We start from the raw sequence: 23,033 nt of genomic DNA, 5'->3' as shown, positions 1-23,033 counted from the left end.
GGGTAAAGAGCTGGTCCTGTGTTCCACGACTGGGGCGGAATCCGCATTGATCCTCCTTGATCCGAGGTTCAACTATCAGTCGGACCCTCTTCTCCAGTACCCCCTCATAGACCTTACCGGGGAGGCTGAGGAGTGTGATCCCCTATAGTTGGAACACACCCTCCGATCCCCCTGATGTCCAAGCGATTTTGCAAAGACGTGTCAGCCAGGACAGCCCCACGACATCCAGAGCCTTGAGGAACCCGGGGCGAACTTCATCCACCCCCGGAGCCCTACCGCCAAGGAGTTTCCCTACCACCTCGGCCACCTCAGCCCCAGTGATAGACGAGCAAACCAGGCTCAATAGGACTCTTTCTTCAGATTGCCATGCCGACAGGCACCGACAACCTTGCTGCCACAGCTCCATTCAGCCGCCTCAACAATGGAGGTCTGGAACATGGTCCACTCAGACTCAATGTCAACAGCCTCCCCCAGGATGCACTCGAAGCTTTGTTGGATGTGGGAGTTAAAGATCTTTCTGACAGGTTCCTCTGCCAAATGTTCCCACCAAACCCTCAGCACATGTTTGGGCCTGCCAGGTCTGTCCGGCATCCTCCCCCGCCATCTGATCCAACTCACCACAAGGTGGTGATTAGTTGACAGCTCAGCGCCTCTCTTCAACCAAGTGTCTAGAACATATGGCCACAGATCCGATGATACGACTATAAAGTTGATCATCGAAACGCGGCCTAGGGTATCCTGATGCCAGGTGTACTTGTGGACACCCTTATGCTCGAACATGGTGTTCGTAATGGACAAACTATGACGAGCACAGAAATCCAATAACTGAACACCACTCGGGTTCAGATCAGCGGGGCCGTTCCTCCCAATCACGCCCCTCCAGGTCACACTGTCATTACCCACAAGCGTTGAAGTCCCCCAGCAGAACAATGGAGTCCCCTGAATGAGTGTTCTCCAGCACCCCCTCTAGAGTCCCCAAGAAGGCATGGTACTCTGAACTGCTGTTCGGTGCATAAGCACAAACAACAGTCAGAGCCCTTTCCCCAACCCGAAGGTGCAGGGAAATAACCCTCTCGTCCACTGGGGTAAACCCCAATGTACAGGTGCTAAGCCGGGGGGCTATGAGTAAGCCCACTCCTGCCTTACGCAGGACTCCAGTGTGAAAGACCATCCAGCCCCGCTCAAGGAGATTGGTTCCAGAGCCCATATTGTGTGTCGAGGTGAACCCATTAAAAAACACATAGTGCTAGTGGATAAAGTATGTGAACCCTTGGGAGTTTGGAGGTGTGGACTAGAGCTACTTTGACTGATAAGATCCACTCAAACTTTTTAAGATTGCTTTGCACAAGGTGTATATGCATATGTGAGCCATGCCTCACCAAGAATTGCTTTCAGAGGATCTACAATCAAAAATTGTTGATTTAAATAAAGCTGGAAAAGGTTAAAACATGATTTTTAAAGACTTTAAATATTCACAAGTCTGCAGTAAGGAAAACAATCTACAAATGGAGACGATTTGGGACTGTGGCTACTCTGCCAACTAGTGGGTGCCCAATCAAAATGACCCCAAAAGCCCAACAGAGACTCATCAATACGGTCAAGAAAAAACCCAGAGTGACAGCCAAGGATTTAAAGGAGTCACTGGTACAGGCTCACATCTGTGTTCATGAGTCTACAGTTATGAAAATATTAAACAAGTAGGGTGTCTATGGCAGGACACCACGAAGGAAGCCATTGCTTACTAAGTACATTGCTGCATGCTTGAAGTTTGCAAAAGACCACACAGATAATCCGCAATGATACTGGCAAAAAGTTTTCTGGACTGATTAATTTTAGATTTAACTATTTGGAAAGAACATGCAGCATTGCATCTGTCATAAAAAAAGCACTGCACATCACCATGAAAATATCATCCCAACCATAAAGTATGATGGAGGGAAAATCATGATTTGAAACTGCTTTTCTGCACCAGGTCCTGCCACCTTACAATCACTGAGGGGAAGAGGAATTCCCAAGTGTATAAAAAAATATCTACAGGATAATGTGTGCATGGCTGTACATCAGCTGAAACTCTATAGATGTTGGTTGATGCAACAGGATAATGACCCAAAACACTGGAGCAAGTTCACAGCAGAATGGCTCATTAAAAACTAAATCCGCCATTTGCAGCGGCCAAGTCAGAGCCCAGATCTCAACCCTATAAAGATGCTATAGATTCACTTGAAGAGAGCTGTACACATGTGGCATCTAAGGAATATGTCAGAAATAAAGCAGTTCTGCCAAGAAGAATCGGAAAAAATTCCTCCTGACCGATGTGCAGGTCTGATCTACAGCTACAGGAAGCACCTGGTTGAGGTTACTGCTGCCAAGGGAGGGTCAACCGGCTATTAATCCCATGGGTTCACTTACTTTTTCCACTTTGAATGTAGAATAAGGGTGTTTAGTAAAGACTGGGAAGATCATGTTTTTCTTTGGGTTATTATTTTAGACATATTTGTCAGGACCCTTGACTTGGATGAAGATCAGATCACATTTTATAACAAATATATGCAGAAAACCCTGAAATTCCAAAAGGTTCACATACTTTTTCTTGCAACTGCATATAACCCCAAAGCAAAAACAAGGTCCAAAGTATGACCACCTGTATGAGTGGCACCTGAAACAAACTGATTAAAATGAAGAGATTCAACATTATTAGAAATTCAGTGGCTACACAATCTATGTCATCAGCAGTATGCAAATAGCAGTCTGTTCATTTTAACTCTTCCAGTGTTCTTTTTTATCTCAAGTTGATGATTTTCAATCAGTGGTAATATGCTAAATATTCTAATTACTCATTGAACTTCTACTTATATCATCAAAGAATTCTGGTTCAACTGTATAACACATATTTAAATATGAATTACTATTCTATAAACCAGGCAGAAAAGCACTTATTACCAGAATTGATATCTAATGTTTATAAGTGAGCTAATCTGGCTAAAACTGGCAGCTGCAAACCCTGGCTCACTGTTCAGTAACTGAGGCAAAAAAGGTGAGGCTCTTCCAACCTGTAATAGGAGAATAATGCTTCTCACAGCTCCCAGCCCTTCACCTCTAAAAACCTGGCCATGCAAGTTCAGAACCATGAGATGGAGATCTCTCATGAGAACTGCGTGATGCTTTACAGCACAGTTCACAAGCGTTTACCTAGCTACAAGAAGAATCTATCTCGGTTTTCCCAGTACAGACATAATGGCCTTAACCAGATTAACTCACGTTTTAGCATTTGACATTGATTCTGGTAATAAATTTTGTTCTCTGGTTGTTGTGTTCTTATAAATGCCATGTTGTGTACAAGTTCAGTGCATACAACAGTCCAAAAAGCATAATGAAGAATGTGGTGAAATGAAAAAACTTTCCATAACCACTGCTCCTTCGATGACAACGGCCATGTTCACAAGTGTCTGTGGTGTTGCCTGAGCTAGGACATACTCCATCATTTCAATGAATAAAAAATGATGGTGCCCTTTCAAGCTCACTCAAAATTTTCATTACATTCTTTCTGAAACATGTCTCAATAATAGTAAATATTAATATTTTCATATATATGAATTGTCTGGCTCATTTACATTTGATTTTGTTATCAAACGTACTTGCAGAAAAATGCAGGCAAACCTTTTTAAAATGTTTTATCTACTATACCGTGCAAAGTCAGATGTCACCCGTTTATTATTAATTACTATTAATTTGGAAAACTTGCTGTGCTCCAGTACCCACACTTATGTGGGTACAAAAGTAAATACATTTGTTTCTGAATATGTTGAATTACACATTTTAATGTGTCTGTATGTGTGTGGTCAGTTACTTTCAGGGCTTACAGTAGAACGAATACAGTAATGTATCACTTGAAAATGACTAGGTCCCATACTGTGATGCTTTTACACTTTAGCACAATGGTTTACAGTAAAATATCAGCAGATAGAACCCCCAAATGCTTCCTGGGTGACGGGGATGGCTGCCCGCCGCTCCTGACCCAGAGAGCAAGCATATATCAGCCCACTGGCATAAAAAGTCTGGCACACCACTGACTGTAGACCACCATCGGACTATGAGAGATATAATAATGAGTATAAGCCTGATATAAAATGATTATGATAAAAATGTTGACACTGTGCTGGATTAAAATTATTTATTAATCTTATTTATAAAGAATAACAAAAAGAACCTAATGAAGGAAAAAATGTAAATTTGACTGTGAATGGAAAAGTGCTAAAATGTGGCATTTTGTCTAAAATTCTGTTTAATCACCAGAGGTCCACCCAGAAAATGCTGTGCAAAACACTAGTGGACCTCCAACTTTACCCTCTTTCTACTTGCCCTCAGGGGAAGAGTCTGTGTCCAGCATTGTTGGGAATTTATCTACTTAAATAGACCCATTTAAACTCAGCAATTAATAGAGGAGTTGATCCTGTTGTGTTTGACCATGAAAATCATCAAACTGTGTTGGACACCAGCCCTCTAGGACAGGAAATAAATAGCCCAGCTATGGACTACATATGATGAATACATTTACAATCTTAATATAGCATTTTATGGTCATGTATTTAGTTTTTTGTATAATTTAATGCAAACAATATTTTAGTTAGAGCTGGTGGTCCTTCTGTGTCTGCTGTTTACCAGGAATGCCTCCTAAAGATCCTGATCGTGCCTGTTTCCGGCAGTGTTGGAAAATTTCCCGACGTAATTAAGAAAGGTACTTTCCGTAAGACCCAGCAGTGAGAGGCGCTATTCTAAGTGTTACATGTCGGAGGAGCGTCGCGTTGCGATCGGTTTGAAGCTGTCATTTTAAGGTAAAAAATGTTCATTTAAGTCTATTACACTACGTTTTAGCAATGAATTCAAGGAGAACAGATGATTGCCTTTTTCGTCCCTTTTGTAACAGGGGGTCCTGAAATTGACACAGTTTACTAAGTGTCATTAAGGGAGGTAAGAATATATTTATTTATATTTATTAATATTTTAATATTTTTTTACGTTGAGAACGAGCTCACACTGCGAACTCTGCTGGAAGCTGTGTATTTAGGTTCAGCACACGGGCTCCGGGGGCGAAAAGAAAGAACCCGAACTCACTGTGGTTTATTTGGACGGTGGAAGGAGTAACTACAGGTTCAGCTTAAAAGTTTTATTTGTCTCCCGCCCGCCTCTGCCCTTCTCCACAGAGGGTGCCTCGTTCCTGTTTGGAGTTGCGTTCCTCTGCCGGAGCTGCGGTGCAGCGGTGGAAAGTTCTCCTCGGACAGTGTTTCTACACATAACTCTTGAACTGATAGAGCTGATGCCAGAAGTGCAGGTGCTCACAGCGGATCCATTTAAACCAATAAGTGTCATGACGTTTCGATGTGCCTCTTTTAAAACAGCATTTTGTTCTGTAATTTCACGAGGAAATATTATATTAAATCTTGCAGATAATGTTTTCAATTAAGTTTAATCACCATGCTGAAGATGAAAACATTTCACATGAACTCATCTCACGAGTTTTCATTTTGGTGCCTCTACTGGGCTTGCTTTCGGTCGTAGTGAACTTTCATTTTCGGTCTCTCCTTAATTCTGTGTCCAGAAAAGGTGCCTCCGGTCACGTCCACAGCTGTCAATTATGTCTGTCTGCTGCCTGCGGAAACTCATTTCGCCCACTTCCAACTCCACCAATACCAAACCTCGCCATGTCCACCGCCCCTTCATTTTTAGGCTGTGCTCTGTTTGGTTTGTATCGTATAAATGTACCTTTCATTCACTTGTTTTTCTTGATTCAGTTAATAACTTGCTCCCCTTAATAGGCACAACGGATGATCTCATAAATACTAAATTTAAAGTTTTAAACTACTCTTGTCAGCTATGATGTACATGGATGGGGGTGGGGGAAGGGTAGATATGGGCTTTCCTACAGGCTGCAGATGCTTCTCAATAGCAGGGCACTAGAAATGTGAGATAAAAACACATTGTATCTCCTTGTGGTTATATAAGTTAAAACTCGAACTAAGTCAAACTAAAGATAAAATGGTTAAAGACAGATAAACTTCCACATTTCAGCAGCACATTTTAGCCAGTTCCACAACTATGAAATCTTCCAGATTATGATCGGGACAGTGGCATCTTACAAGGTTCAAAATTTACCTTTATAGCTTGTGGAACCCCCCGCATGACACGATGTAACACTGACCACTGGTGTCTCCGACCCTGATGTTGGTCAAAGGATATTTCTTTCTGTCTCTGCAGACTCATAACACAATGTTAATTTCATATGCAGCCCAAAAAGAAAACCAAAACTAACCACATATTGTTCCATTTTCTGAGAAATTGTCTGTTCACCAGGGAGGACAGACTGTTCCTGCTATTCACCTCTGATGCCTTGCTCACCTGCCATCCACTGCTTCATGCCTTGGATTGGCTTCCCACCCACTGCCACCAACACTGAAGTTACTAATAATTTTTCCATTAACCAGTATTAATTTTAATCATTTTATGGTCACCACTATTGTTTTTATATCAGTACACCAGGACATAACAAATTTATGTGATGGTATTGTGAATCCTTCCTTCCTCTCTGACTTTTCACGCATTTTGCCTGAACCATTAATTTCTGGTAGAAGAGCCCAGGAAATTAGACAAGCTACAAACCACCACCCGTGATTTTACAATCAGTCAGGTGTGACACTGAAAGCAGGACTTTGTTTAAGAGCTTATTTTGCCTTTTACATGGTTTTGATGAGTGTTCTCCCTGTGTCGGCGTGGGTTTCCTCCGGGTGCTCCGGTTTCCTCCCACAGTCCATAAACACACGTTGGTAGGTGGATTGGAGACACAAAAGTGTCCGTAGGTGTGTGTGTTGCCCTGTGAAGGACTGGTGACCCCTCCAGGGTGTATTCCCGCCTTGCGCCCAATGATTCCAGGTAGGCTTTGGACCCACCGCGACCCTGAACTGGATAAGCGGTTACAGATAATGAATGAATGAATTGTTTTAATTAATTTATCCAAATATTATGAGTGGAAGGAGCCAATCTGATAAGTTAAAGATCAGTCATGGATGTTTAGTGTTGTTTTGCTATGTAAATTGATGTTAGGGCAGACACATTTTAAGGGAAAGTTTAAGCTTTTCAAAGTATTTATAAACAGCTTATTATTTTAATATCAGCTGCTTTTAATTTACAATTTTCATGATAATAATAAAATCATTTATAAATATAAATATTATAAAAAATATATAATATAAAATAATAATTTCATTTATTTCAGTAATTCACTTAAAAAAGTGAAACTCATTATATAGATTCATTACAAACAGAGTGATCTATTTCAAGCATTTATTTCTTTTTATGTTAATGATTATGACTTACAGCCAATGAAAATCAAAAAGTCATTATCTCAGAAAATTAGAATAATATATAAGACCAATTTAAAAAATGATTTTAAATACAGAAATGTTGGCCTACTGCAAAACATGCACAGTATATTCACTCAATACTTGGTTAGGGCTCCTTTTGCATTGATTAGTGCACCAATGTGCAATGTGTCACTGCTGAGGTGTTATGGAAGCTCAGGTTGCTTTGTCTGTCATCTTCCTCTTGACAATACCTCATAGATTCTCTAAGGGGTTTAGGTCAGGTGAGTTTGCTGGCCAATCAAACAGTGACGCTGTGGTTATTAAACCAGGTATTGGTACATTTGGCAGTGTGGACACTTGCCAACTCCTGCTGGAAAATGAAGTGCTCTAAAATGTCCTGGTAGATGGCTGTGCTGACTTTGGACTGAATACAACACAGTGGACCAACACCAGCAGATGACATGGCTCCCAAAACCAGCACTGATTGTGGAAACTTCACACTAGACTCAAGCAACTTGGATTGTACCTCTCCACTCTTCCTGCAGTCTCTGGGGCCTTGATTTCCAAATGAAATGCAACATTTACAAGACACTTTGGGCATTGAGCAACAGCCACTGCTTTTTCTCCTTGGCCCATGTGAGACGCTTCTGGCGTTGTCTCTGGGTCATGAGTGGCTTGACACAAGGAACACCACAGTTGTGGCCCATGTCCTTGATACATCTGTGCATGATAGCTCTAGAAGCACAGACCCCAGCAGCTGTCCACTCTTTCTAAATCTCCCCAAAATTTTGAATGGCATTTTCTGCACAGTCTTTTCAAGGCTGCTGTTGGAAAGACTGCTCTTGGAGGCCTAGCTCTTTAAGGACCGCCTACCTTCATAACTAGAAGCTGCAGATTCTGCCATATTGACCTGCACAGTTAGTTGGAGAAGAGACATTGGGGTACATGTAACTTCCCTGATAGGAAGGAGATGGCAGACTGCTGTTGTCCCACTGAGGGAAAAGTTGGTGGTCCACTAGTGATTGCACATCATTTTCTGGACGGGCTGCTGGTGATTAAACAGATTTTTAGACAGAATTCAACATTTTAGCACTTTTCCATTCACAGTCCAATTTACATTTTTTTCCTTCATTAGGTTCTTTTTGTAATTCTTTATAAATAAGATTAGTAAATAATTTTAATCCAGCACAGTGTCAACCTTTTTATCATAATCATTTTATATCAGGCTTTTACTCATATGCATGCTTCACCCAATGTAAGTTGAATAATTACAATTACAATTATAATTATTTATATAAAGTAGATAATAATACAGTGTTTGCCATTACTAATCTTTCTTGGTGGAGATTGCAGAAGTTAACTGCATTAAACTATTTCTCCTCTTTAGTAAGGTTTCATGCAATATTAGGGTGGATTGAACGGTTAATTGCAAAGTTTGTGATGTTTGTGGTTTTGTTTGACAGTAAACATTTTTAGCTCTGTGTTGAATGACTTTTGAATGTTCTAGAACATTGTATGTAATAATAGAAGTGAACTACCATATTTCCCCACTAGAGGACATTATTGGATAAACTAAATGGTTATTGTACTGCCTTTGAATGATTAGCATTCTAGTTTGAGAATAATTACTAGAATGTGTGTTTTGTTTTCAATCTCAGACCATACTTCTCATTCTCCTTACTTAATTACTCTCATCATAACTTCCCATCTCTAATCTACAACCCGAGCCTGTGAATTAGTGTTGAATGATTGTGCTGGGCCCTGTGAAGGACTGGCGCCCCCTCCAGGGTGTATTCCCGCCTTGCGCCCAATGATTCCAGGTGGGCTCTGGACCCCCCGCGACCCTAAATTGGATAAGCGGTTACAGATAATGAATGAATGAATGATTGTGCTGGTGTGTAGACGTGCCTACTATTTTATTTGCTGAATCCCAGTTAAAGACTGAAATCACCACTAACACTCCACTGTTCTGACTGATACTCCAAACAGGTTGTCTCTGTTACTTGTGCACCTTTTTCTACTACACTTTTTCCATCCAATCAACTTGCTTGGTTACAGCAGGAGGGTGTCATGTTCTGGACAGCTGTCAAGTCAGCAGTCTTCCTCGTGATTTTTTAGCCTACTGAATCAGACTAAGGGGCCATTTTAAAGGCTTAGGAAACATTTGCAGGTGTTTTGTGTTGATTATTCTAATCTTCGGAGATAGTGATTGTTGGGTTTTCATTGGGATTCCATTGTAAGCCATAATCATCAGCATTAAAAGAAATACACGATTGAAATAGATCACTCTGTTTGTAATGCATCTATGCGAGCTTCAGTTTTGGTAATGACTTACTGAAATAAATGAACTGTTATTCTAATTTATTGAAATACAGTTATAGTTATTGTGATTATTGCAGTGTAATCTGGAATACTAGCTGAAATAACTAAAGAAACAGATATGATACATTGAATTAATTGCAAAATTATATTAAAATAATCAAATAAATTTCTCTCTCTTTTATTTGCTTTTTTGTCAGTTCTATATTCAGTTCAGCTAGGCCGCATTCAAGAACATGGCCAGACTTCTGCTACTGCATTTAATTTTAAACGGTCAGTGTTTTATGATATTTCTCTTGTACTTTATTGTATCAATACCACAGTTTTCTTAAAAATGAAAAAAAAACTCCAAAAAGAGAAATGGATTCCTAAAACTTTTTCTTTAAACAATTCACTTAATACTGTTTCACTAAAATATAATGCTGTACAGAGTCTTAGATGCATCAGGAAATACAAAAAAATATAGAATTTACAGTTTGTAAAGAATTCTCAATAACACAATTTTATTTTTTCTGGTGTACAGGTGTCCTGTTCAGTGTGACCTGGGCGTGGTCTGTCAACATGCCAAGGAACATTCAAGGCCTACATGGTTCCTGCCTTGTCATACCATGTTCATTCTCTTACTCTTACTCTCCACCTACAAACCCTGATCGAATAGTGTGGTATCAATATGTTAGTCGAGGCTACCCTTTAGTTTATGACGGTTTGTTCCCTGAAAAGGTAATTGGAAAATTCAGAGGAAAAACCAGTTTATATTTGAGTAAAGAACCAAATAAATGCAGCCTGCTGATTAAGGACCTTGATCAGTCCCATCATGAAGAAAAAATATACACCTGGATAGACCCAGAACATGTTGGATCGAGTACTTACCATTTCTATGATGTTACAAGTACAATTTTAATTAAAAGTAAGAATCTCATGTGTATTCTCTTGCTTCTCAAACAGGTCTCTTCATTAACTGTACAATACTGAACTACATTTGACCAGTGTCTTTCTTTCTCCATGATGTTAATTTTGAACTGTTGCAGCATCAGCTGAAAGGCCCAGTATTCACAGTTTTGGAGGTAGTCAAATTGGAGAAACTATCACAGTTCAGTGCAGCACCTCCCACACCTGCCCTGCCAACAAACCTACTCTGACTTTGAGTGGGATAGAAAATAAAGAAGGAACCAGTGACAAATTTGAAGACGATGACATTGGTGATGGCAAGTGGAAAATCACACTCATACGGAAAGGCATTCTGAAGTCTGACAATCAGAGATTTGATTGTATTGTTAATCATCCTGGTGGTCTCTCAGCTTCAGCTACCAAAGAACATACTGGAAAGTGTAAGTGGCTTTTCTGAACTTGTACATTTCTGAATTTTTAAATATGAATTTTATTGACTCTGGAAAAGCAAAGAACATCAACAAGTGCTTTCTAATGTGCTCATTTTCACCATTTGTTTGCACACTGTTAAAAAAAATGGCCACACTGTTCTCAAATAAATTAGATTTGATAAAGTGGAAGCTCGATCAACATTAAAATTACGTAAGTAAGAACTTTTCTTAAGCCTTCTATTTAGTGATTCCACTATGATTTTTCTTATTTATTCAAGCTGCACATAGTTAATGTCTAGTACTTTGTATATGATGTCAAATCAAGAACTTAAAAGACAATTCAGTGATTATTGAACTGAGATTATGATTATTTACCACAGGTCTGAAACGAGGGTAAATTAACCTGACATTTTACTTTGCTATCTAGTGTTTGAAATAATGTCAATTTACATATTTGAACACTCAAACTAAAAATGACAATGTTTACACATACAATACAACACACTTTTTGTCCAGTTTTCAACAAATGAATACACACGTTATTATTACATATCCAAATAAGTATTAAAGATTATTATAGAAGTAATATACAGCACTAGAGAAATTGTATAGTAAGTTAATGAAAGTTAAGATAATAAATTTAACACAGATGAAAAATGTAGTTGCTTGAGGCTAATGCCCTTGTGAAGCAGTCATTAATTTCTAATGTCAGTAATTGGTAAATCACCGGCTTCTCATTACCACATTATTAATCAATTACTAAGGTGTATTAAACATTTTCCAGAATTCCAGCTTTTTAATTATTTTCTATTATTTTTATTATTAACCCCACACTTTATTTTAAGGTCAATTTTTTTATTTTACTATTACTTAATTGTAACATTTTAGGTGTAAACACTTACAAATGTGTAAAATGAAATGTTCATACAATGTATTTTTAACATTTTTAAATAGATTATTAACTGTTTATTTACTGATGTCCTAAATATTTTAGCATTGTAATACTTTAGTTGCAAGCAGACCTCAAATATCTTTATATGGCATGTTGACCCTAGAATAATTCATAATTCATAGAATTAATTAATTCATTGTCTGTAAACGCTTATCCAGTTCAGGGCAGCTAGGTGCAGAGCCTACCCAGAATCACTGTGTGCAAGGCAGAAACTCACGCTGGAGGGGGCGCCAGTCCTTCACAGGGCGCCCCACACTCACTCACACCTATGGACACTTTTTTGTGTTTTTGGAGCGTGAGAGGAAACCGGAGCACTGGGAGAAAACCCACGTGAACATGTAGAGAAACTGCCGTAAACACACAATATACTCCTTGGCATCTACAGTAATAGTGAATATTCCTTGCATCTTGCAAAAGTTTTAAAATTGTAGTAAAGTGGTTACTCTGAATGTCTGGTAAGTTACCAGTATCCAAAGCATTATATAAATATATTTATATCACGTTTGTAAAATCTCTTACAAATATTGCTGATTTTAAATGTAACTATTAACTCTTTGTTAATTGGTAATTTACTGCTTGTTAATTGTTAATAAACTGTCAAGAATCAGACATTAAAATGTTACCCATATTCTTTTGATCTCAGGCAATAGGAACAATTTCAACATCTCTTATCAAATAAGAATTCCTTGAACATGATGAATAATCAAATATCATAAATATAAGTATAAATATATATAAACATAACACAAAAAGTAAGGAAATTATTTCTTTGTTGTATCAATACTCCTTTGCAATAAATCTTATACCGTTGGAAAGCCTGTTAATTTCCCTTTTAAATGTTGCCACATTTGTAAGAGCTGAGTATGTGGATTGCACCCATGAAAAATTTGCCAAATCATCTCCATTGCAGGCGGAGGAGCTGTGTATGAGAAATTTATCAGTTTTTCACATTCATTTACTCTCTTTCAGGGTACGAGGAGCTGAGAATGGAGACCATAGGACTCTATGTCCTCACACCTCTGTTTATATGTCTGCTTCTTTGTGCCGTAGCTGGAGTTGTAATTTACAGGAAAAGGGTAAGGCGGCAAGTTTTTGTTTATTTTAATAATGTAAACATGTTATTAAGCTCCTACTGTGGGCGGTAATACTATTTTCATTATTGTTCATTAAATTCCAGGATGCCTTCAGATGGTGAAGAACATAAGAAAATGCAAACAACATGTTTTATTTATGTATTTATCTATGTATTTATGTGTTTGTGAGTTATCATGCAGATTTATTTTTTAATCAAAATATTTTCCAAGATGAAAAGATTTTCCAGATGATATTAAATTGTCATATGCCTTTTCCATTGCCATAAACTACAAAAAATATATACTGTAACTGAAATGGGTTAAACCAGCTGCTTGGGGGTTACTGTACATTAATTACAAGCATATAATTTTTTAAATGGGCTTTGTTTTTTAAAAGGAGATCATTATGGAGCCAATTTTATAGATTAGATTTAATTATCACTGCTATAGACTACACTGTAGAGCACTGTGCAAATGTCTTAGGCCCCTAAAATGACCATTATTTTAAATAATGTATCCTCTAAATAAGAGTGGTGATTATATACAATTGTATATATTTATAAATACAAAATATACTTTTCTAAAAGTATCTGTGTTGGTTTCCAGATGTTCTCCTTGATCATATGGATTTGTGAAATCACACTTATAGTTTATGATAACCTCAAATAAAAGATAGAAGTTAAAGGTTAAACCAATTCATTAACACACAGAAAATAACTAATAAATTGATTTGTTTTTATATTTATTTGAGCACATAAACTCTTACTGTTCAGATAATAGCTTCTTAAATCAAATTTTCTTATTTGCCAAAAACTTCTGCACAGTATTATGTAACTTTCCCATTTTATTTCCCATAAGTGAGTAAAAAATATACAAAGAATGAAACTAAAAAGTGCAGATTTGAATGCACTTAAATAAAATTGGATTCCTCTAAGAATATTTGTTTACTTTTGCTTTTTGTGGAGATTTTAAAGGCTTTTTACTGTTCCTCAGAACGAGCGCTTCCTTAAAAGGCAGTCATTTGAAATTCATGGGCGGAGATTATGGTATTCATACAACGAACATATTGATAAATCTGGATATTTACGAAAGAAGTGATTTGTAACAATTTTCGTGCAAATTTGTGTGTGTGTGTGTGTGTGTGTGTGTGTGTGTGTGTGTGTGTGTGTGTTTGTTTAAATTTTGCTTGTTTTGGCATCCTAATTCCAACAAAAATTATTTTGATTTCACAGAAGGAATCCAGACCTGTCAGTGGAGTATAAGTAAGTACTGGGTTAATTTAACAGCTTAAAAACTCTCAATTCTAATATAAATTCTAATATAGTATATCTTGTGGATTTACCTCATATTTTCAATCCTGTTTTAATAAATATTTTAACAGTAACATATACAGTTATAAGCAAATGTTGCACACTTATTTACTTATTATCGTATTTGCTTTAATAGAAGAAAAAAACCCAGAAATGGGGAATTCTTCAAAAGCTCTATTGGTAGGTTGACACTGTTGGGAAAATATTGTATAAAGGTCCATTACCTGGTGTGTTTCCACGCTGTTGTCATATATGCACCTGTGCAAGAGAGCTTCATAGCCCCCAGCTTTCAGAATGACATTGTAGCACATATGAATGGTCACAAATGAAGCTCCAATTACTACAATTACATTTTTAATTATGAATCATTCCAGGTCCATCATTTACATATTGTAAAGACCAGCTGCTTGTTCAGATTATTTACATAAAAATTGAACAAAAGATTTTTTTGCTTTTCCTGTAAAGAGAGTAATATGTTTATATTTTGTTTTCATAGTGCAGCATCTGGAACCCACATTCTGTCATCCAAGAGGTAGAGGATGTTCCTTAAAAGAGACAAAATGGCTTAATTTAATGCAATCAAATATATACAAATAATTAATAAAGGAATGAGGCTGTGGTGTATACCTCAAATTAGGGCTTGTTTTTTTTTTAAATACCATACATAAACTATTATGAATTAAGTTAACCATCTTCTCTCTCTCTCTCTCTCTCTCTCTCTCTCTCTCTCTCTCTCTCTGGTTGTATGTTTGTTTCCATTTGTAAATATTATTGTAGGGGACAAAAATATACTATAGGAATATATATTATATGAATATAATAAACTTTTAAATCCATTTTGTTTTTAATGGTGAAAACATGATTCCCCTCACATATTCATCAGTATTTAGTAACACTAAATGCTATTTTTTCTCTCAGCACTACCATGTGTTTTGAAGAGATCAGTTTAAACATTTCAGTGTTTTGTCCTGTTTATGGGTGTGTACATCTACCAGTGTAGTGCTCTAGTGATTGACAGCACTGAATGTTGTGTTGATTTTTCTGATTTCTTTTTCTGAATCTTTTTGATTTTCTGAATTATAAAGATGACTTCAACTTACATGGACGTACATGGTGATGGAGGTGAAATTCCTATGAAAGGCAAAATAATTTTTTTTGAATGATTTTAATGAGCGTCAATATCTAAAGCCAGTAACACTAATATTTACTTATATAGCATATTCATATAGTACAAATCCGCTTACAACTATTATCAACAACTGAAGTGTAACCTGTTTTGATTTTCTTTACTGCAGTGTATTCCTCCAATAATCGCTTAAACCAGAACTGGAAATGTTTTGTATTTGTTTGACAAATAAAATTCTCTCAGAGATAACTGCACACACATATAACCAATGGCAGACTGCACTCTACTGATATTTTTTATTGATATATTGATGTTACTGGTAAAATGAAAATAATTAGCTATGTTAACCTGAAAGATTATTGATGGTATTTTATTATAAAAGATTTGCAACAACATATTTTTTAATAAAGTGTATGAGTTGACACCTGCTCTGTTTTTATGTTTTCTTTTATGTCATGTGTTTTTTGTACCTCTTTAGCTCATGGTTTTATTTTGGTTCCTGTCTCCTCCCTTGTCTCTCCTCCTGTCATATCCTGGCCCAATCTTGTTTGTTTTCCCCCGCCATGTGGCTATGTCTGTTTGTTGTTGTCCCTATCTCCGCCCTGGTTCCACCCTAGCCCCACCTTAGTCCTGCCTCTGTCTCGTTATTGTCTCCAGGTGTTCCTCGTTTGCCTTGTTCTTATATAGTCCCTTTGCTGCAGTGCTCCCTTGTCTGGTGTTGTGTGCGTAGATGTGTGTTACTCCTTTTTTGTGTGTCTCACATATCTACCCCCAGTTCATGGCTGTCTCCTTTCTGTCTTTGGTTAATTCATAATTTAGTCTTGTCTAGTTTCCGTGTATCTACCCGTGTTTATTTTGATTCTATCTGTGTTTAATAAAACTTCCTTGCGTTTACGTCCGTCTCCTCGTCCTCCCTGCACTGCCATGACAGAGACAGAACACCAGACCCACACTATGGACGTAGCGAGAAATCCGTTTGCTCGGTGTGCAATTAGACGTACTCCTTTCAGTTCGGGTCCTGGCACTCCAGTGGGGTTTGTAGTGGAGGCTAAGGTGTCCTCCACACCCCGCAAACAACAGAGTCGGCGGAAGCAGCATGCTGGAGTCCCCCCCTCACCAGTGAACTACCCCCTCAAGTCTGGGGAAAAGTTTGGGGGGCGCTGAGGGTTGATATTGTTAGCCTCAAGCCTCAGAGCAAAGGAGGTGAGGCTAACAGGGGAGCATTTCGTGAGGATCCTTGTTCAGGGGACATCTGGGATTTCCTCATGAATGCGCCCATTGGACCTCTCGAACCCTCAACAGCTCCAGCACGTGCCGTGCGAGTAGCCCAAGCCCATGTCTCCAAGGGCGATTCCAGAGGACTTCACACTCCAGATCCAGCGAGGGCGGCAATCTAGGCCGCTACGGATCCAGAGAAGGCGGCGCCTCCAGCCGCGCCTGTCCTCGTGAAAGCGGCGCCTCCAGCCGCGCCTGTCCTCGTGAAGGCGGCTCCCCCAGCCGCTCCAGTCCCTGTGAAGGCGACTCCCGCAGCTGCACATGCCCCAGAGAAGGCGGCTTCCTCAGCCGCACATGCCCCAGAGAAGGAGGTTTCTACGGCCTTTCTGCCCCTGTGACTGTGGCTACGGCTGTTTCTGCCCCTGTGACTGTGGCTACGGCCGTTTCTGCTCCCGTGACTGTGGCTTCGGCTGTTTCTGAACCCGTGACTCTGGCCCCGGCTGCTCCGGGTCGTGTCCATAGGTCGGCCCCATGGACTTCGGGGACGATTCCCAGAACTGTGCCCAGGCTGGTACCTCAGGTTTCCCAACAGACTTTTGCCAGTCCTGGGCACCATCCAGTTGTGTTAATTCCCATGTCTGCCCCTGTCATAGTTCCTGTCTCTGTCATCATCCCTGTACCTGTGTCTGCTTTTGTTTCGATTCCTGTCCCTGTCATGGTGTTCGTGTCTGTCCCTTTAAACGTCATGGTCCCTGTTCCCCTGCCAAGTCCAGTCCAGTCCTCTGTTAGGTTTGTTTCAGTGCTCCCTTGTCTGGTGTTCTGTGCGTAGATGTGTGTTACTCCTTTTTTGTGTGTCTCACATATCTACCCCCAGTTCATGGCTGTCTCCTTTCTGTCTTTGGTTAATTCATAGTTTAGTCTTGTCTAGTTTCCGTGTATCTACCCGTGTTTATTTTAATTCTATCTGTGTTTAATAAAACTTCCTTGCGTTTACGTCCGTCTCCTCGTCCTCCCTGCACTGCCATGACACCTCCCATACTTGCCTTGTTTTCAGTGCTCCCTTGTCTTGTCTTGTGGGTAGATGATTTTCTTTGTATATTTCCAAAACAGTTCACAGTGATTTTTGTTTCTGCTCGGTTTTATCCTGTTCAGTTCTTTGTGTTTTCTTTTTCCTACCCGTGTTTACATTCCAAGTATGTTGTATCTGGTTTTTGGTTCACAATAATGCCTTGCTGGAACTGCTTTTTTTAAAAACATAATTTGTTAATGCCAGTTGTCCTTTCTATTAAATAAACTTGTCCAGTGATATAAAAAAGATCCAGACATGACATTTAAAAAAAAACTAAACCAACTAAAGCCAAGAATTTATTCCATTGTAATTTTCCATTAATGTGTGTGAGACAGTGATGATTTAAGTTCATCATGAGGTTCTGTGCTGAATGAAGATTTGAATTGTTTAAACCTCAAGTTAAGTACAGGTGCAACTAAAGATATACCACTGAAAATATACAATTTACAATAGACTTCATGACTGTGGTCAGCTGGAGTTAGTTCATTTGAACTCTTCCAGGGATATTGCTTTTCAGTCACTGGAAATTTACTAAATATGTTAATTACTCATTGAACTTTCAACTTACAGCTTGTGAATTCTTGCTCATAACAATGGCATAACTCACATTTAAAATACTATACTTGATTTTATATGTTATTTGTTGTGGTCATTGAAATTGTTTATTGAAGATGATTTATTTTTACGCATTTGCAAAATATTTTGATGCACTTTTTTTTGTTTGTTTGTTTTTGCACTTTTGCGACACTTTCTGCTTCGCCTTATGAAGGCTGGTTAAATAATAAAAAAAAATTTGCAAAATGGCTGAAATCTTTCAACTTTATAAATAATCAGACATCCATGTAAATGTCTTTGCATCATATCACAGAATGTCACAGAAACTAAAGGTAGCAACCTAAATGCCTTTCTACCCATGTTGTCTCATGATTCAGTGCCTTGGAAAGCAGTTTTGTTTGCCATGAAGATAACTCTAAATTAATCAAATTTGACACATACTTTGAAGGCAGTTGTTCCCCCAACATTAACTAGGATACAGTTACACTGACGTTAGCTATATAGAATAGTTACAGATCCAGGTCTGATAAACTCAGATTCATTAGACAGAGCGGCAGAATGTGAGCTGCATCTGTGAGGCTTCCTGGAGGTGCAGAAAATGTTTGAAATGTACACAGCATTTCAAATGCATCGGTGCAACTAATTGCAGAAGATCTGTTACAAACTTTGGTGACAATGTGGCTGGAATCTACAACGATTCCAATCAACTGAATGTTGCTCTAATGTTTGCTCTAAGATGACTGCAAGCCCCAGTTCTCTGACACAGGCCTGGAGGTTCACAGATGTCTGAAAACGCATGCTTTCATATAGGGGAGCATATTAGCCAGTTGCCCAAGTATGGAATGGGTTACATGCCAGTATGCAGAGCACATATGAACGTGTGTATGCAGCCTGAAATTTGCACCATGTGAGCCTTGAATATGTGGTGAGCTCTGCAGTGAGGGTGAGGAGCAGAGTGTGATCTCAGAAATGGCACAAACAGGCTCTGCCTGTGCCTTTGCCTTTACAGGTAAAGAGTGTGTCTCTGAAAAATGTTGTCCTATGATGTGTGCCTAGTGTGAACCCTGACTATAAAGTAAGTTGTGGAGTAAGTTCTGGAGTGAGCAATGTATAGCACTAAGTTAAAACTGAGAGACAGGTGAAGTAACAGGCAGCCTACCTCAGAGTAAGTGAGTAGCTCTGCAAGGCTGATATTTTGAGGGAGAGCAACTCAATATCCATCTAAGGGTGGTCCACACCAAGGAAAGATGGGCACACAATGTGGCATTAAATTGCAGTTGTGTCAGACAAAAGCCATGAAGAAGTGGGAGTCTGAGGCAGGAAAACCTCAGACTCAGCATGGGGAAGGCACCACCATGTTAAAGCTCCAGCTAATAATAGAGTAGATGTGGGGCAAACAATGCATTAGCATTCAAAAAGACCCATAGTCAAACAGATTGAAGTGCACAGGGGAGTGTTAGCAATGAGCCTTTCGGATACAGAAGTAACAAAGCACAGGGAAGCCACTGTGTGACTCAATACTCACTTCAAGGAATAGAGTCAGAGGGAACCCCAGTCCAAAAAGAATCCACAGGCAAAGATATTCTAAATGGGAATTCCCAGCTCTTGAGGGCAGATATCTTGCTGCTCAAGGGAGCTGCCAAATGAATAGTCTGAATAGAAGAAAGAAAAGAATGAAGGTGACAGGTGGGGGCCCTTTTATAGGGCAGGCCCATAGACTGTATGTAAGTCAAGTCAAGAGAGTTTTATTGTCAATTCTGCATATGTACAGGACATAAAAAGGATTGAAATTACATTACTCTCCTCTCCAAGATGCAGTAACATTTAACAAAAAAAAGACTAAATTCAACTAAGCTAGGTATATAAATATATAAAATGAACAAACAGAAGACAAATGCAGGACATACGATACCAGCAGCTCACTGATAGACATACATGAGACAATGGGACACTGACTGAAGACAATAACCTGATTTGGAGGTAGGATAATGTATGTACAAGGCAGTGAAAAACAAAAGTGCAAGATAATCGTAATAGAAGGAGGTAGGATACTGGATGTACAGGGCAGAGTAAACAATAGTGCAAAATAATCATAATAGGATGAGGTAGGGTACTGGATGTACAAGGCAGAGTAGACAAAGTGCAAGATAAACATATAACAACTAAATAAAGTGAATAAGTACATACCTGTTATATTGAAAAAGTCGCAGTTAGGTCTGATGAGGAGCTTAAGTGACAGTACCAATATAAACAGGACAGGTGTAAGGGCTGAATGGAGAGCAGTGGAGACAGCATCATCAGTCAAACAATTTGATTGATATGCAAACTGGTAGGGGTCCAAGGAAGGGGGGAGGGAAGACCTGATATGTTGCATGACTAGCCGCTCGAAGCACTTCATGAGGATGGAGGTAAGTGCAACCGGGCAGTAGTTGTTGAAACAGGAGGGTGATGACTTCTTTGGGGCAGGGATTATAGTGGTGGCTTTGAAGCATACAGGGACCACAGACTGACTCAGTGAGTTGATGAAGATGTCAGAATACATCTCTGCAAGTTTGCCAGTGCAGTCGTTCAGCACATGACCAGGTGTTGTCACAGGTATGTGACGGGGGTTTGAAATCCGTAATGGACTGAATTCCCTGCCAAAGGCTCCAAGTGTCTCTGCTGTCACTAAAGCGTTGGGGTGCTGCCTTTTAGCCTTTCTGATGCCACGGGACAGGTTGGCCCTAGCTGTCTTCAGGCCTGCCTGGTCTCCAACTTTGAAGGCAGCATTTCTAACCTTCAGCAGCTTTTGGACCTCACCTATCAGCCATGGCTTCTGATTGGCACGAATGGTGATGGTCTTGATGACACTTACATCATCAACGCACTTGGTGATGTAAGCAGAGACAGTTTCTGTGTACTCCTGAATATATGTTGAGTTGTTGTAAGTAGCAGCCACTTTAAACACATTCCAGTCTGTGGTGCTAAAACAGTCCTGAAGTGCCTCTGATGAGCCATCCGGCCACACCCGTACCTGCTTTAGAACTGGTTTGATGACTTTAACCAGTGGTCTGAAAGCTGGCATTAACATAATAGTATGTAAGAGTGTATGGCATGTCCCCGTTCAAAAGATGGATGAACGGTGTGCACTGTAGAAGAAAATTGGAGCCAGAGCACGTGCATTAAAAATGGGAAGCAAGGCTGACTGTGACTGCCTGAATCCCACTCATATTTATTAGTGACACACCCTCCCCATCTCCTTACCACAAGCCTGTCATCCCCGTCTTGCTATGGTTGCAGCACGGATATATTCTCATACACGGCTCCTGTCCCAGTTATTCACACACCATATACAAGCTTATTTTTCTTGCGTATGCTTCCAGCGTGTAAGAGATTACAATCACAAGTCATTTCGTCTCATAATTTGTCAGCAAAACTAAAGGTTAATCAGTGTAAAAACCTTAAAGAGACACTATGTAATATTTTACATTACAAATAGAACTGCAGAGGCTACAGTATATAACTTTTAGAAGAAGATAGTAACTTCTGTTTTATCCTGGTTGAGCTATAAATAATTCTATGACAACCAAGCCTTTATATCCAAGATACTGTTAGCAAGCACATCTGTCAAAGATCAATAAAGAAATATAGCAAGTCAATACATTTCACCATATTTCAAGCAAGCATCTGGAACCCTATGGAATGCAATCCATATCACACACACATACACACACACACACACACACACACACACACACACATACACACACACACACACAGCATCTGAGCCAAGGTATATTCGCATGTTACAACTGGCTCTCTGGGGCTTCTACTGAAAACATGCACCTCCCCTCTCTCTACCAAACACATGAACACCTCTCTCCCTCTCTCTGATTCAGAGCCAGAGTCAGAGTAGTTTTGTCAGTTTTTCCAGACTCCTGTAACTGCTTCACTCTATAATGTATAACAAAAACATCAAAAATGCCAATGTTAGTGTGACTGTGTGAATATCGTGGCAGCATTTAAAGTGGAACTGAAATTTCAAAGAACTTAACTTAGCACTTGGAAATAACTACATGGTGTGTTTGGGGAAGTTAAATGAGTACTCGGCAGTATAAAAACATCAGTATATGTTCACTTTTCACCTATTTTCTTCAAAGTTTGGCTCATGCTACAGTGGCACTGCAAGGCTTTTAAGGTCGTGAAGAGCAGCTGCACAGTACATGTCACCTTTAATATATTCCCATGGCTATGTACGTAGACTATTATTTATTGACAATCCAACCTCAAGAAGAACACAGGTCTACCTGACTGCTTTTCCTGCAGCTCAGTCTTGTGGCATCTTTTTATCCTCTTTTCATATACTGAAGAATAGTTACACTTCATCTTCTGATGATACAAACCGGATTCCAAAAAAGTTGGGACACTAAACTAATTGTGAATAAAAACTGAATGCAATGATGTGGAGATGGCAAATGTCAATATTTTATTCGTAATAGAACATAGATGACAGATCAAAAGTTTAATCTGAGTAAATGTAACAATTTAAAGGAAAAATATGTTGATTCAAAATTTTACAGTGTCAACAAATCCCAAAAAAGTTGGGACAAGTAGCAATAAGTGGCTGGAAAAAGGAAATTGATCATATAATGAACAGCTCGAAGACCAATTAACATTAATTAGGTCAATTGACAACATGATTGTGTATAAAAAGAGCTTCTCAGTGTCAGCGTCTCTCTGAAGCCAAGATGGTAAGAGGAT

The 23,033-nt window shown here is 39.1% G+C and overlaps 1 protein-coding gene across 7 annotated transcripts; it reads left to right on the top strand.

Annotated features, from left to right (window-relative positions):
- Positions 1-4,757: 4,757 nt before the first annotated feature.
- LOC136686151 (sialoadhesin-like) lies at positions 4,758-15,873 on the top strand. Of its 7 annotated transcripts, none has more exons than XM_066659749.1 (11): positions 4,758-4,832; positions 4,925-4,968; positions 5,202-5,329; positions 5,602-5,739; positions 9,875-9,947; positions 10,198-10,581; positions 10,703-11,002; positions 12,915-13,021; positions 14,251-14,280; positions 14,825-14,860; positions 15,106-15,873. In XM_066659749.1, the coding sequence occupies exons 5-9, from the start codon at positions 9,911-9,913 to the stop codon at positions 14,278-14,280; spliced, it is 858 nt and encodes a 285-aa protein (XP_066515846.1). In that variant the 5' UTR covers positions 4,758-4,832; positions 4,925-4,968; positions 5,202-5,329; positions 5,602-5,739; positions 9,875-9,910; the 3' UTR covers positions 14,825-14,860; positions 15,106-15,873. The 7 variants fall into 7 exon arrangements, with proteins under 7 accessions (XP_066515846.1, XP_066515838.1, XP_066515854.1 ...); XM_066659741.1 differs by having other exon boundaries at positions 5,597-5,739; XM_066659757.1 differs by lacking the exon at positions 5,602-5,739.
- The last annotated feature ends 7,160 nt before the right edge of the window (positions 15,874-23,033 follow it).

The sequence above is a fragment of the Hoplias malabaricus genome, chromosome 1 (assembly GCF_029633855.1).
Source record: "Hoplias malabaricus isolate fHopMal1 chromosome 1, fHopMal1.hap1, whole genome shotgun sequence".
NCBI lineage: Eukaryota > Metazoa > Chordata > Actinopteri > Characiformes > Erythrinidae > Hoplias > Hoplias malabaricus.
The sequence above is the reverse complement of the archived record's forward strand: the minus strand, read 5'-3'. Positions and strand labels throughout refer to the sequence as shown.

Bases quoted from the DNA above. Each gene is read 5' to 3' on its own strand.
- LOC136686151 (XM_066659776.1), top strand. From the start codon at position 9,911: ATGGCCAGACTTCTGCTACTGCATTTAATTTTAAACG. The intron at 9,948-10,197 runs GTCAGTGTTTTA...TCTGGTGTACAG, and splicing joins ACTGCATTTAATTTTAAACG to GTGTCCTGTTCAGTGTGACC. The intron at 13,022-14,250 runs GTAAGGCGGCAA...TTGATTTCACAG, and splicing joins TTGTAATTTACAGGAAAAGG to AAGGAATCCAGACCTGTCAG.